Source organism: Carassius carassius, chromosome 45 (genome assembly GCF_963082965.1).
Source record: "Carassius carassius chromosome 45, fCarCar2.1, whole genome shotgun sequence".
In the NCBI taxonomy this organism is placed as follows: domain Eukaryota; kingdom Metazoa; phylum Chordata; class Actinopteri; order Cypriniformes; family Cyprinidae; genus Carassius; species Carassius carassius.
The window spans coordinates 22,292,398-22,309,221 of NC_081799.1; the positions used below are offsets into that span (position 1 = coordinate 22,292,398).

Here is a 16,824-nt window from a genome sequence, read left to right on the forward strand (position 1 = left end):
GACTGGGCGCTTCAGGAAGGTTACTAAGCAACGTCAGCCAGATCTATTTAATATGCATAACTCAGCCTTCACCGTAGTACGTACTTTTTTACGCTTTTTAATTTACACTTAGTCATTTTTATAGTCAGCCGCTTTTATTTCAGCAGAGAACATGTATTGCATAAATCAATCCAGTTAAAGAAGTATAACAAAAGGGCACTAAAACAACTCGAACAAAATAAAATCAAAAGGAATTCAAGACTACACACCTCAAATACTTTGCTTTACGCGCTCCAGTTCCTTGTTTTGCGGCTCCAGCGCCGGGTTTTGCGTCGACTCGGCCGCTGGGAGGAAGTGCAGCTCTCAGAAAAGCCTGAATTTCACTTCACGACGCGCCGCGGGACTCAGCTCACTCACACACAAGCACTAAAACAAGAAAATAGCCGTCTATTCCCATCTGGATTAACCGCAGGGAATCCTCAAGAAGCACTCTCTCCTGGAGGGACCGAGCGGAACCGGACTGGAGTGTTTTATGTGGACGGATATATTGTTTTTTTTGAGCGATGTCGGAAGAGATCAAGACTTGGATCTGCGACCCAAACGCGGATGGGAACCAAAAGAGTGGTTTCTCTCGGCAGTAACATCGAAAAACCCAAAGTACATTTGAACCCCCTAAACGAATCGTGTCGGGCTTAAAAGCCACGTCGTTATTCTCATATTCTATGGTGAAACTCAGTTTCGTTCATATAAGCTTGAGTTTGAGACGCACAACCATGCATATGAAGTTCCGCAAGATCTAGCGCAGATATTTCAGGGTGAACTCTTTATTTTGTGTTTTTTTTTAATCACAACTAAAGCTTTGTTTTTATGCATATTCCTGTCTTGCAGTTTCATCTGACCACGTTTTGTGGCACCATCGCGACCTTTTTTTTCTTTTTTTTTAGAAAAAGGAAACTCGGATTTCGTTCACATTTCGCTTATTTCCTTTTCTAGCGCCCCCCTCTCTTCTGTAGGTTACAGTGGAGCAATATCTCAGTCGTTTTTTGCTTAGAGCACACCTCTCATTACATAAATACATTGACGAGCAAGCAAATCCAGTTTAAGAGAGAAACTGCATTGCACTGCACGAGGCAATGGACTTGCCACATCGAAACTAATCCAGTTTAAATTTGGCCCTTTGATGGGCTTCTAAATTCAAGACGACCAGCTTGGATCAGCAAAGAGGAGTGACAGATATCAAACATCGAACCACAAAATGGGGATTTGTTTGTGATATTATCAGGATATTCACACAAATGCATATGCTTTTTCGATCTTGAATGCTTTTTGGATATTCAGAAAACAATCCAGCCGCCCGTGTCGCATCGATAGCCATTATTTATGTTTCTCCAACCACTGGGCTTCAGATTTCCACCATCTTTCCGCCTTTTAAGAAGAGGAGGATTCACATTACACTTGTTTTATGTGGTCTGTTTACGTGCTGTCAACTGGTTAATGTGATTGAACAGGGAAATATCGGCGTCCATTTTCATGCATTGGTGATTTGTCAGTTTTGCAGCGAGCTGGCTTGCTTTATTTGAATGCCTTAAGGAGATCGTCTTATCCGCTCGTTTACGACTTATGTTCTTTATCTTGTTGGCTTTAACGGGATCGCATCGACGTTTTGAATTGAGCGTCATCCATTTGTGACACTGACTGGCCAGCTTGCATGTATTTGTAGTTAACCAGTCCGTTATTTCCATTAATCTGCACAGACAGTGGCTTAATGAAATTAACTTGCATGTCATTATTTTGACGGTAGTTACACCGGCAGGTGGGTCGTTGGCGTTAAACTCACCCAAAGGGGGTGGGTGCTGGATGGGGGGGTTCGATTAATCGATATTCTCGTTATACCCATCTAGAAATATCATTGTTTTGGAAATTTCTGGACTTGGAGGTGATGCCATGCACGTATATTTCTCCTCTCTGAAACAAGAAGCCATTTCTGCAACTCCAGTTGGACTTGAGGGTGACGTTGCTTCATAAATAAGCAACCTATAGATTTTCTATTCCGGGTGGATTTTTTGTTGTTGTTCCTCCTTCTGCTTTTTTTCGTCTATTTTCAGCCGCGATGGTTGATTTCTGAGAGACTTTTGAGGAAAAAAAGATTATAAAAGAACTGAGGCTGGGATAGATGTTCGCGCCTCTCACGCGCATCACCACCATAATCATCATCACAGCTCCCGCGCTCGTCTCGTGCTGAGTCCGCCCACCGTCCCCTCACTGCCGGTTCTGGTACCGTTAGCGACTCGGTTCGACCCAGAGGGCTCGAAGATGGCGGACCTCGAAGCGGTTCTCGCCGATGTCAGCTACCTGATGGCGATGGAGAAGAGCAAATCTACTCCAGCGGCCCGCGCGAGCAAGAAAATCATCCTTCCTGAACCTAGGTAACGTAAACGAAACCAATCTGTCAGACCGTTAATTCATACTACGTACTCCTAATATTTTGTTGTGAAGCAGTGGGTTGACATGTCAGCACATTGAAGTATTAATTTACACTGCATTTTGACTGAATATTCGTGTAATTTGGTGTTAAATAAGCGATTTTGAGTGTTCCTTGTCACCATCCCAAGCAACGGCCTCTCGTGTAACGTAACGTTAAACACAAAGATTTACTGCTTTCTTTTGCTTACAGAAAACACCATTGTATTTTTAGACTAATGTTAGCTAACGTTACTTGTATATAGCTTATTATTATACCATGTTATTTAAAAACTTAAGAGTAACATGTAAATACGATGTTATGAATATGATACTGACGACTAGTAACGTTAGTATGATACCGTGGCAGCTACAGTAACGTTACTTTTTTGTATGCGTTGGCTAAGTAAATACTCATTATTATCCTAAAAAGCTAATGTCACACATTTTGTGCTGTGTTTGGTGTTTTTGAGGTTGTTCAGCAATTACTGAGGCCTGCTGGGAAAATTCCCCCGTGTTAATCAATGGCTCTTATCACCTGTAGATTTGCACAGGGTTGAGGGTGATGTTCACTGTAAAGAGGTTCACATTCTGACATTGCCTTCACATTTGGGTTTGCATACTTAATAAGGCATACAAATGCCCTTTGTTGGGCTTTTGTGTGACTGTTTTGAATGCTTAGACCTTGAAAGCGTTGAAGCAGACACTATCTATTGTATTGGAGTTTAAATGTAATATGTTGAATGTGTTTCTTGCACCTCCCATCAGTTAATGTGCTTTTGTTTGTCTTGATTAATAATTTTTAATTTAGAGTTTTTAACTTCTGATTTCAAATCGTAAGCAATAGGTTTACATTTTAACCCATTCTTTCCACACAGCCTACATATATAAAAAAATGTTTTTAAATTTTTTTATTGCTTTCATATTGCACATTGCTTGGAGGACAACATTGGGCAGGATGTGGAATAACAATTTTGTAAATAATTGATGGAAATTATTATTTTTATTATTTTTCATCCAAATAAACTAGTCAGTTAATAAAATAATCTTTATATAAAAATCTTATATTTGTCAGATTGATTTAGTCTAGCTAATATGAATTGAACATTCAACAATTCTTGTCCCACTGAAAGCAAGGAATCTTATGGTGTCTAGAAGTACTAAACCTATACTAAAGATAATTAGATAGATGGGCCTAAAATATTGTTAATTATGGTCTTTGTTGGAGCTTATTGTACCCGTCTTCTTGGATATCATTTGAGGAGTCCCTTGTGTGTATTGGATTTTTTTTTATGGCCACCGTCCGAAAACCGTTAAAGTGATAAACTGACTATGCCGTAACATTTTATGTAGTTATTTGTCCGTTTTCTTCCCCCATCGGCTGATTGAACATTGTAAATGTTATTTAGACCTGCTTTTGAAACAAACCAAGGCCCAAGAAATAGGAAATGGTATTTCATATTTCACAGTTTGCTCATCTCATTGGATTACCGTGGTGACACGGCTGTCAGTTTACAATGTAAAGCCTGTGTTCAACACAAAGCTTTTATTGTACAGTTTACATGAGCATGTGTCTCAGTATAGCCTGCACATTCGTGGAATTGCAGTAGTTTGAATGTTTTTAAAGTTTATATAACAATTAACAACAAGTGATTAGTGATCTCTCAATGTAGATGCAAGTTTTGTTGTAAACAAAGGTAAACAGATAAGACTGGTTAAAAATGCACGGGTAGCAATGCATCCCATTCTTTGAAATATGGGCAGTTAAGGTCATGTTTAGACTTTTCTCAATGTTTAATAGGACTTTGCGATAACTCATTAAACAATGCAATATTCAATATGCAATATAATAATGCTTAAAGTGCCACATGCTCAGATTAAACAGCTTTACTCAGTTCTGTACTGCTGAGTCAGTTCTGTAAACTTCTATAACTATCTAGTGTCATATGTATATGTATGTGTGTGTGTGTGATATATATGGTGTTTTTGAGAGAGAGCGCGAGCACCCCGGCCGCATGCTCACCTTCACCGTCTTCAAACAACACGAGCGCTGTCTTGCTCTCTCTCCCTCGCGCATATTAATCAAAATCAATAGACACGATGGTGTCAAAAACAAACAAACAAAAAAAAACCTGTCCAGTGATTAAATGTTTTCTGTGTTGTCAAATCTTGTACGATATCCTAAACTGCAGAGATAATTACACAACGCGTGCTGTACACTTCTGATTCGCGAACTAATGATTCCTTTGAACCGATTCAATTTAATGAATGGTTTAAACAACTGACCTGTCCAACACTGAACTCACGAGACGTCTGAATTGGTGTATAAAAAAATCTGTAACCCTTTACAATAATGTTCTATTTATTAAACAATTTAACTACATTATATAACATTTACTATTACTAAACAGCACTTCTACAACATTGTTAATTTCAACATTTAGGCTATAGCCTTCATTGTTGAAATCAAAAGTTGTACAGTATTTGTTAACTAGGGCTGTCAACGAATATTCTAAATTCGAATATAAATTCGAATAGTTTTAAAAAAACGAATTTCGAAGGTGAAAATTAATATTCGAATAAAAAAAAAAAGTGGAAAAAATGTCCGCGGTAGTAGAGGCGTGGCTGTCTGCTTTGCGAGTGGGCGCGCTAGCGTGCCTGTGGGTTCAGGGACAGGTCACAGGAGTCGCACTGTCTGGCACAGCATCACTGCTGAAAGTTGACGCGTCTTCATGAAGATGGCAGCAAGTGCAGAGCCCAACTCGACCGCAGCATAGAGAGTGAGGTAAAATTGTCGACCACTAGCAACATGAGGTCACATCTCAAAAATGTGCACCCAAATGAGCATGGCATAATGTGTGGAACTCCAGCTAAACAGTCACGTCTTGACACTTAACGTTACTTTGCATCGCCCGCCACAAGCTCTTTGTCTGCAACACGACAAGAGTCCATAACGGATAAATAAATTTCGTTCATTTGTAAGGACATGAGACCGATCAGTATCGCGGATGGGGCAGGTTTCGGGGAGTTCTGTCAAGCAAGGGAACCAAGGTTTGATTATTCATCGTTTCATGTCAAGGAACAGTTCCATGTTTACCACAGCACAGCTCGCTCGGAGCATTCAATGTCAGTTCTATATGCTGTAAAACTTCAATTAATATTAATAATATTTGTTTCAATCACTGAATAAAGCCTGCTATATTTGGGACAACAGTCGCGACCTTAAATTGCTTGCACAAAACTCTTGATCAGTACTCAAAATGTGTTCGTTCATTTAAACCGTTATGCGCAGAGAATGTGAGGGTGAGAGAGCGTGAGGTCTGCAGTCTTGGCCATTAGTTGATTTCCTTGTTTTTGTGTAGGTAATACATTGTCAAATATGTTTAAACTTAAATAGACTATCTATACAAGTAGTTATGTCTCTTTGTATTATTTTGTCCTGTTATTGATGTAATGCGCGTCATTGACAACATGTGCAACCAGATGTTCGAATAGTTCGAATATTCGTGTTTTTTTTAGAGGGAATATTCGAACATCAATTTTGAGCAATTTTGACAGCCCTATTGTTAACATAGTTAATGCACTAGTGTTGTCACGGTACCAAAATTTCAGTATTCGGTACCGATACCAGTGAAAATCCACGGTTCTCGGTACCAATTTCGGTACCAAAGCAAAACCCAAAAATATGCTAATTAAAAAAAACTTTTTAGCACTAAAAAAACAAGTAAACAAGTTTCACCAATTCAATTTAATATGTCTTTTAATTTATGAAATTTAAACACATTTTATTTCTGGTAAATAAAGGGGATTTTCTATTAAAATTAAAACATGTAAGAAATATTGTGATTTATTTCTTTAAAAAAAATAAAGTTTTATAAATTTTTTCAACAGTAGTAGCAGTATCACATACATTTTACTAAATAATAGTAATATTTCTAGCACAATGCCTTTATGTAAAAATTAACTTTTAGGCCTAATGAATGCATATTTGTCATTTTAACTGAACTTAAAACTGGTGGTGATGCTTAAGATATTTTTGGTCATTGATGGTTTCTGTAAAAAAATAGTAATAGATCATATTAATTATTATTCATATTAATTATTATTAAAAGATATAATACTACTACTAATTCTACTATCATACTAATGTATATCCAATGCACTAAGAATTGATGAGCTGCTGGGTTCATGAATATTAATCACGTTGTCTGCGTTCGGTCAAACTGATTTGCTGAAATCAAAACAGGGAAGGTACTAAATCAGCGCCAGCCAATGAAATTGCCATTTGCGCATTAGCTCCGCCCACTACCGGATAAACCGTTATGTCTTCTGCTTGTTCAAAAATTAATATGAATAATTCTAAATGAACTCCATTACAGGAAAAGACAATAAAGAATAGTTTACATATAGCATGTCGATTCAGCGTGGTAAGACTCTCGCTCTCTCTCTCTTTTGCATGTGTGAGAAACTGAAAAGATCGCTTGATGGAGAGAGAACTCTGAAGCTCAGATGCTGAAATTGATGCAAGCGTCATGCGCTTCAGTCTATGTAGTAAACAAACCCGCACGTCTCTGCCATTCATTAATTCACACAGTGACGCGCAGAACACGGATTCATATTTCAAGCAACATTTGCGGCTTAACATTTAAAGATACTGGTCCATATGGAGATTTGATTTGATTAATTTATGCTAACTTTGACAAATTCCATGACTGTCCATATTAAAATGTAAGTTTCATTTTCATGACTGGATTTTGAGATTCCGTCTTCGTTTTCTGCTTCGCGGAAGTCATAGCGCTGAACCGGGTTTGAACGGGACCTCGGTACTACCGGTACTTAAAGAAACCTGGTACCGTCACATTTACATTTTTTTAGTACCGACTTGGTACCGAAGTACCGGGTCTTTTGACAACACTATAATGCACTGTGAAGTAACATTACCAAACAATGAACAGCTGTGTTTTTATAAACTAAGATAAACAAAGATTAATAAATATAGTAATAAAAGTATTGCTCATGGTAAGTTCATGTTAGTTAATATGTTAACAATTCAAACCATATCCTAAAGTTACAAACAAATAATTGACTCCAATTTAAGTAATACTCTGATGTTTAAATCATTTAAAATGAGAATGTAAGTGTGCTCACCCCATTTTTGTTTGTAAGAAAAAATTAGATTAGATTTCATATCGCAATATATATCGCAGAATAATAAAATATCGCAATGTCATTTTTTCCCAATATTGTGCAGCCCTAATATGTATGTATGTATGTATGTATGTATTTCGCATAAAACGAAAGCACCCCTACAACAACTTCTCAAAGTGAACAGTAGTGTTTTACTCTAGCATTGCATAAAAATGTAAATTTTCAACAATGTAATCATTTAAACATTTTTCAGGAACTGAATAATAAAAAGGAAAAATAAAACACTGCTTAGTATTTACTCTATGAATTCAACGTACACTGATTCTTATTCAAGCTACAAAAGTTATTTAGGTAAGAGAAGGAAGTGATTTTCTCTTTTGTTCATGGCCCCAAATATTGCAAGCTGTGTCGATATGCATATTGCGATATGTACATGTGATATTTTGATAATTTAGATGTATTGCACAGCCCTAATGTTTAATTACCTAGAATTTAGTGAAGGTTTAACTCAAAACTAGGACAGTATTGTAATTTAACTAATGTAAAGTATCACTTATGAAAAATTAACTTGTCATTTAAAATTATTTTGGTGAAATTTTGCAGGGCAAAAAGGTCCATTGTATATTGTCAGTAGTGTAGAGATGCATGAAGCACAACTCACACAGAAGTCACTTTCAAATCAAACAGGTCATTTTCTATCGGTCATCACAGCAAATTTTTGTGAACCATTTAAATCCGTTGTGAAATCTGTGTGGGGAAATCTTTTGCTTTCAAGCAAGCAATAAAATTATTATTACATTCAAATTCTTTGGCTGCATCTTTGCAATTGTAATATATTTTTGCCTTAGGCACATTAATAATACAATCCTGATGTTGTATTCTTGGGATGTTCATTTCCGTTATTTCTCCTAACTGACAACCAACGGTCGTTAACACTTTATTAACCGTTAACTGACAAGATTATTTTAAAATAGAATTGAATTAAATTAGAATGAATAAGTGTGTTACCCATTAAAAAAAACAACATTTGCTTTCCAGGGATTAATTACATGCATAAAAAGTAGCAAACAACAGCACATGAGAATTCACTGGTCATTATAGCTGTGCAAAATATCAAATGCTATTGTCATTTGCATCTCATCAGTAAAACCAATTCATAGTAAATCTCCATCATCTGCTTTTGAATGGAGCAGCATTTACTACAAAGAACTATAATTCACTGACAAGAAACGCAATATCGTTTTATAATCACCAAAAATTAACGTGATGCAGTGTTTCCCACAGCCTTACACTCTATTTGTGGCAGCACTCCCCCGCCCCCATATATACATGTATATGCAAATTCATTTTCTGCCAGCAGGAGACGCTTTAAGAGCAGGAGAGATAGAAGTTTCTCCGGTGACTGCAGTAAAGCAGCGCTGAGCTCACAAACGCTGCCTTATCAAGCATTACATGCAAAATGGGATGAAAATGAAATTGAAAATCCAGTTTCTAAATACAGTTTATACAACAAAATGGGCCTATACGAGAAATATATTTTTACTTAAATTAAGACGACAAAATAAAAAAAAAACTGTTTTAAAGTAGCCTAGTATGCAGAGTTTCTGTTCATTTTTGTGTTAGGCAAAAGGAAACCAAGATGGCAGAAAACAGCATGCTATTTTCCTTTAGGTCTATTTTACAAAAGCACAAAGATTTGTTTTTATTGTGAATGTACACAAATAAAAGCAAACCTTTTACAATTCCAAATGATCTTTATGACGAAAATAAGTAGTTGCTTACACTGTTAGAAGGAAAAAATTAAAGTGATTACGCTGGCGCCTCGTAAACGCGCATAGTTAAGCTTTGCTACCTTGACAGTGCAGCCTATTCATTATCATAATAAAATACAGTCTGTCAAACCTATTTAAATTGAGCAGTGTGTTTTTTTCCATATGTAGTAAAATCTGTGCCGTTAAGTGTTTAAGGGTGTTTAAGCGTTAAGTTTTTTTTTTACGTGAATTGGATTGGATATTGGAATGCAAGTGAATACATAATATTTTGGGATTCAAATACATTACGGATACAGAAACATTTGATTTTGTTGAATGAGAAACCCAGTGTTGGTTTCAGTTTCGTTTTAGCCTAAATATATTTTTCTAAATACTGTTAAATTAAAAAAGATTTGTTGTGGAGTGAGGGGAGCTAAAATAGCCTAGCTATGTTAACAGTGTTTATTATAATGTTTGTAAATTTTTCAAATCGGCATTAGGTCTATTTCTGAATTAAAAAAGAAAAAAATATGATTCATACGCAACTTTTTATATGCATAACATATTTTAACCATGCAGCAAACCTTTTAAAATATTTTGATAAATTATTGAATTATAATTATTTTTTAACCGTTTAACTGAGTGTATTAATCGGTCAAAATTCTTACACTCGGTTAATGGTTAACCGGTTAAAATGAGCATTTTTTCCCCTATTGTATTCAAATCATTTGGCTTTCTAAAAACACCAATCTGAATGTGAGACAATATCACAACTAAACTGAATTTGGTTTAAAAAGTCCATAAGCAACAAATCAGTGCAAACACTCTGTTCGGTATGATCCCTGAAATTTAATGCGCTTAACTTTAAAATGTACCATGCTCCATAGCTTACAAACGTTTTTGGGAAACGCTGGTATAGATGGAATAATTTTGTTTACCATTTTTCTTTAATTGCTTGTTAAATGTAAAGCTGCATGCATTAGCCTCAGTGTTCATGCCTCTTTTTTAGCATGCTAATAGAATTTGAAATTGTGCCACCTCAAGCTTTAAAGAAATTTTTGTTGACATTCTGAAACCTTGAACTGAGAATATCTTAAGTGTGTTTTAAGCACTCAGTTTTATTGCTGACCTGCCGATTATTTATCGAGCTTTTCTTAATTGATTTTCACGTGTAAATATATAATCCTGTAAAAACATTCCATAAGGCTTTTTGAAGAGTCTTCTGTGAGTCGGCCAGCATCAGGACACAGGCAGAGTAAACTCGTGGCAAGAATCATTTACAATTAATCATTTTCCTTCCAACGGCAAAGCTAATATAAACGTCTCACCCTGGGTCCGAAATGATGCATGTGCCGGTGGGCTATTTAGCCTCCCCGGATGAAGCTGTAATGCGCGGTACGAATCTGAAACCATAACAAGGGTTGGCTTTTCCATTCGGCAGAGTGGTAAACCATACATCCGCTCCTCATTGTGATTAGTCTGCTTTAGTGGCTCTGTTTGCTCTGAGGGATTACTGTAGTCCGCAGATCGAGTGAAAGCATTAGCCATTGACATCAGTGTCCCCATCATTAGCATTATTACAGGATCTATACGCTTGGTTCCACTCCCAGCTGCACCTTTTGACTAATACTGTTGTTTAACTTCAGAATCTTCTTGTGACACTCAAGCACTTGTTTGTTGTTCAGTAAGCATTTTTAAACCTCTGTTATGTAAGAGAACCGTATCAATATCCCATATTGACAGCAGAAATGATCCAGTGTGCATAAGAAAGCATAAGCTAAATGGTACAACGAAGGCATTCGTTAATAAATGGAAGGTAATTTTGTCCTTTGCTGGCAGAGAAAGTAGGGGCAGAGAGAGATAGCGTGGCTCTGCTACATTCTCCTCAGGCCAGTTGTGAGCCCGCTGGCAAAGAGGTGAGATTTTGACAGCATGACTGTAAGTGTTTGAGGAGCTGGTGGGATTGTTTGACAGCGAGACGAGTGGAAGAGACTGGAGATTGTTTCAGTCACGTAGACATTTGACCGTGGAAGGGAACTGATGTGATTGCAGACAGACAGAGAAAGAGATGAATGTGTCTGAATCCGGAGAGAGACAGGCAGCGAGGGGTCGCGCATGTTTTTGTTGAATGCAATATCTCCTGCATGGGTGCAATCCTGCGTTTTAAATTGTATCTATTAGTTGGTGGTTTTGAACTAGTTACCACTTTTGAGACGCTAAAGGCCAGTTAATGTGTCATAATAATGTAGACCAGGCTATAAAATGTGAATGTGGTGCGTGAGTAAAACATGTAGTCATTAATAAATGAAAAGTTTGTTTATGTCTTGAAAGAGCTCATCGCAGGCTTGAGCTTTCAGCCACTCATGTGATCCAAATATTAGATTTAGCTTTTTACAGTAATCAGAATCAGAATCAGAATCAGAAAGAGCTTTATTGCCAAGTATGCTTGCGCATACAAGGAATTTGTTTTAGTGACATAAGCTTCCAGTAAAAAGAGACAACAACACACAGACAAAAAAAAAAAAAAAAAAAAACAATTTACAGGAGAATTACAAATTGGCAAATAAATAAGTGTATAAACAATTGTGCTATAAATGATAATGGAATAGGATTGAGTGAGATGCAGGAATGTTCTAGGATGGAGGGGTAACAAATAAATATAAGGATATTGCACATTTTTGCATAAGCATACGTTTAAGTGGGAAACATTTAACTGTTCATGATTTAGATTGCCTGGGGGAAGAAACTATTCTTGTGCCTTGCTGTTCTTGTATTTGCGGCTCTGAGGCGCCGGCCAGATGGCAAAAGTTCAAAGATGGGGTGACTTGGATGTGAGGGATCCAGAGTGATTTTCTGAGTCCTTTTCCTCACTCTGGATGTGTACAGTTCTTGGAGGGTGGGCAGGGGAGCACCAATAATCCTTTCAGCAGTCCGAACAGTTCTCTGTAGTCTTCTGATATCTGATTTTGTAGCTGAACCAAACCAGACAGTAATTGAAGTACACAGGACTGACTCAATGACGGCTGAGTAGAACTGTTTCAGCAGCTCCTGTGGCAGGTTAAACTTCCTCAGCTGGCGAAGGAAGTACAACCTTTGTTGGGCTTTTTTCACAATGGAGCCAATGTGATTGTCCCACTTCAGGTCCTGAGAGATGGTGGTTCCCAGGAATCTGAATGACTCCACTGCAGCCACAGTGCTGTTCATGATGGTGAGTTGGGAAAGTGCAGGGGGGTTTCTCCTAAAGTCCACAGTCATCTCCACTGTTTTGAGCGTGTTCAGCTCCAGGTTGTTAAGACTGCACCAGACAGCCAGCTGCTCAACCTCCTGTCTGTAAGCAGACTCGTCACCGTCCTGGATGAGGCCGATGACTGTAGTGTCGTCTGCAAACTTCAGGAGCTTGACAGAGGGGTCTTTAGAGGTGCAGTCGTTGGTGTACAGGGAGAAGAGCAGAGGGGAGAGAACACATCCCTGAGGGGCACCAGTGTTGGTGGAGCAGCTGTTTGACATGAATTTCCCCAGTCTCACTAACTGTTGCCTATCTGTCAGAAAGCTGGTGATCCACTGACAGATAGAGCTAGGAACAGAGAGCTGGGTCAGTTTGGTCTGGAGGGTTGTTGGGATGATGGTGTTGAAAGACGAACTAAAGTCCACAAACAGGATCCTCACATAAGTCCCTGTTTTGTCCAGATGTTGCAGGATGAAGTGCAATGCCATGTTGATTGCATCATCCACGGACCTGTTTGGGGGGGTCCAGTAAGGGTCCAGTGATGTCCTTCAGATAAGCCAGAACCAGTTAATGTGTTAAGTCATTTACTAGGGCAGGGTACTAAAATATTATTTTAAAGCTTATATTGATTTGATATATTCCTATTTATGTATTTGATCTGAAATTACTTGGACGGGTTTCTGTTGGAATATATTTTACATTGTTATTTATTCAGGTGATGCAAAGCTGAATTTTCAGCTTCAGTGTCACACGATGCTTCAGAAATCATTTTAATATGCTGATTTACTGCTCAACAAACATTTCTTAATATTATCAATGTTGAAACCTTTGTGCTGATTAATATTTTTGTGGAAACCATGAAACATCTTTCAGAATTTTTTGATGAATCCCGAAACAGCATGTATTTGAAATATAAATATTTTGTAATATTTTAAATGACTTTGCTGTCAGTGAATAAAAGTGTCAGTTTCTGAAAAAAATCCCCAATCTCTTGAACTTATTAAAATGGTATAGTGACTTTTTTTATTTTTTGTAATGATTCAAACATATAGTTGAGACAGAGCTATGAATTGATTTCGATGAAATAACTTAATGGCTAAATATAAATTGCATTGCATCTTCATATTTACAGCATTGCTTAATTTTATATCACCAACGAGTTTTCATCATCGCACAGCACTTTTTATATTAGCAGTCCTGATATAAGCCCTGTCGGTTTACTGTAATGTGTCAGGTCACTCACTACAGGGGTGTTCATGTCTGGTCCAGCACTGCAGGAGCATGTTTGGGGACACTCCTATCTCTCCCGACTTGCACTCTGACTCTATGGGGCTGTGGTTGGGTGATAATGAGCCCTTGGAGGTGGTGCTAATTGATTCAGTCTCCCAAACTTGCTGCTCATTAACACCCTCTCCCAGGGCAGCACGGCAGTGCCCTCCGTTGGGAAGCGACGGGCAGAGAATTGAGCAGGTGTTTGTGGAGAGACCTAAACTAAGGCCGGGATCGAGGTGGAAGGGCAGCGCAGGAGGCTGGCTTAAAAATCCACTTGCCTTTCTCTCAAGGCCAGATGGCTCTTAGCTGATGTGGGGTTTGGATGGTGTTTGTTCTGCATGTTTTGATCTAAGGTCATTTTTTTCCCATTTTCTTGCAGTATTCGGAGTGTCATGCAGAAGTACCTGGAAGAAAGGGATGAACTGACCTTTGACAAAATCTTCAACCAGAAGATTGGTGAGTTTTCTCAATCTTTCATGTCGCTTTGAGCCCGATTTGCCTTGTAAAAAGGTCCAAAGTTTTTTGTCATCATTTCAGATTTGTAAAAAGGCCATTATTGCAAATGAAGTAATTCTTTGAATAAGCTTCTAAAAAAAACACCACATACCCTTGAGGAGGAAATTCTAATCACCATGAAGTTAAATAAGGATCTTGTTCTTCCTTTTTTCTTATCTGCCGAGTCAAAGACAGCTCTTTGTTCTTTGTAACCAATGGCCCTTATGTCTGCTTTTTTCTATTAGTCACCTGAACAATTAAACTCTTTGTCAGACAGCGTGTCGTACAAATGCTCATGTGTTGTGGTGTGATAAATGCATATGCCCAAATAACCTCAGGTACATAAGTGAAAGCATGCTTTTTTCCACTTGGTGCTTTTGAAGAAAAGGTGTTTGCTGAAATGTGTGAAGTGTGAGCTGTGAAGGCACCATGGGAACATGGCTGAAGCCCCAGATTTTGATTAACTTTAATTTTTACTTACTTCTGTGTCTGAAGTCCCAAGTGAGGATCTGCTTCAGTGGTTTTTCTCTGTCTTGACTACTTTTTTGCCCACATACACAATAGCACTCCGATAACGCCTCGCTAGGGTAGCTGAGATTTTTATAACCGGTTTTTACAAACAAAATGATTATATTTGTTAGAACCGGGTTTCCCCACCTGGGGTTTGAGATTTGATGGAAAAACTAGTAATTAATTAAAGGAATATTTCACGCAAAAATTAAAATTCGCTGAAAAAAAACAACTTGTCCTCAGGCCGTCCAGTGTAGAAGATTTTTTCATCAGAACAGATTTTGAGAAATTTAGCGTTACATCCTCTGCAGTGAATGGGTGCCGTCATAATGAGAAACCAAACACCTGAAAAAACATTGCAATAATCCACAAGTAATCCACATGACTCCGGTCCATCAGTTAACATATTGTGAAGTAAAAAGCTGTGTTTTTGTTGTAACAAAACTGACATTGATGCTTCAGATTATTGTGCTGATTTTATCAGCTGTTTTGATTCTCGTTCTAAAGGCACCCATTCACTGCAGAGGGTCCATTGCTGACCAAAGGATGTAATGCTAAATTTGTCCAAATCTGTTTGGTTGAAGAAACAAACTCATCTTAAATGGCCAGAGAGTGAAATATTAAACTTTGAACTTGAACTAACCCTTTAAATGTTGGTTATACTATTCTTTTAAATCATAAACATGAAAAATAAAAATAAATGTTATATTTGTTTAACTGCATGTAATGTGACCATTAATAGACCATAGAAAAGTAAACATGCAAATGTGTTAAATTATTAATGTATATGAAGATGAAAATTGTCCAGACTTCTGATAATGGTTTGTTTTCTAAAGTTCTTGGAGTAGTTGTAGGCCATTGTGCACTGATCTACCTAGATCACCTATTTAAAGACACTATAATACAGTTCCTTTTTTTGTTCCCATGGAAAAAGTGAAGCAAAAGTAGTCAGCAAGTAGGGCTGTAACGATATGCGATATGAAATCGAAATCGCCATACGCAGGTCCACGAACCTGTATCGCGATGTGAGAAGGCAGAATCGCGACACACCCCTCCTAGAGTTATCCTTCCTGTCCAGATCCAATGCTATCACATTTTTAAATTACTATAAGTATTATTTGAAGTTAACATTATAAAATACATTTGAAGGAGTCGATTAACGCGGATACGCGTTATGAGTAATTTTCTCCTGATAACCCCGAAAAGAACTTAAATTACACTTTCAGTTTTAATCGTACAGATAAGAGCAATACATCAATAGAATCTGTAAAGGGTCTATTTTTTTTTTGGATACAGACATAACAACAAAACTTTGTGCACTTATAAAATAAAGATAACAAGCAAGGTGTGCTGTCTGCAGCCTTTGTCTGCGCTGATCTTCATTTACAAACACGTCATTAAAATGAACTGTAACTCTGTGAATACTCAACGAAGAGACATGAGAGAGATATCTATAGAAAGCTTGACATGTCTACTTTTAATCTAAACAAGTGCTGCCGAAAACAAATATTCTGTGATAAAGTAATCCATATGAAAACAAGGCTATGTCCGTTTTTTACGTCTCCCTTCATTATATCTAATGTGACCACGCCCCCGCGCTGAACGCGCTATTCAGATTCAAACTGAAGCGCGCGGCTTGAATACGCCCACACAGAAGAAAAAGCAGCGAGACTGTTCAAGTTCTTTTATTTTACTGTTTGCTTCGCGATGAGAGGAATAAGACATAATTCACCCCAAAAAGATGTGATGTGGTTGAGGATTTGAGAAATGGATTTCCTCAGAAAAAAAAGAATGAAGTCCTCTATTCAGCAAAGATCATAAACATGAGTAAGTCTCTTTATATTTATTTATATACTTGTACTAGTTTTCACATAACGTGTAAACATTTTACTAGTTAGACTCCAAGCTATAATTCCTGACTAAATGTATAATTAAGTGAAATATTATGAAGTTTCAATAACAATATACAATACTATATCATTC

At 37.5% G+C, this 16,824-nt stretch overlaps 1 protein-coding gene across 1 annotated transcript in view; it reads left to right on the top strand.

Annotated features, from left to right (window-relative positions):
- Positions 1–322: 322 nt before the first annotated feature.
- LOC132127279 (beta-adrenergic receptor kinase 2) overlaps positions 323–16,824 on the top strand; it is a 60,977-nt gene continuing 44,475 nt past the window's right edge. The window contains exons 1-2 of the mRNA XM_059539077.1: positions 323–2,405; positions 14,216–14,292. Of these exons, the coding sequence (XP_059395060.1) occupies positions 2,293–2,405; positions 14,216–14,292 (190 nt within the window). The 5' untranslated portion in view covers positions 323–2,292. The remainder of the gene's footprint in view (positions 2,406–14,215; positions 14,293–16,824) is intronic.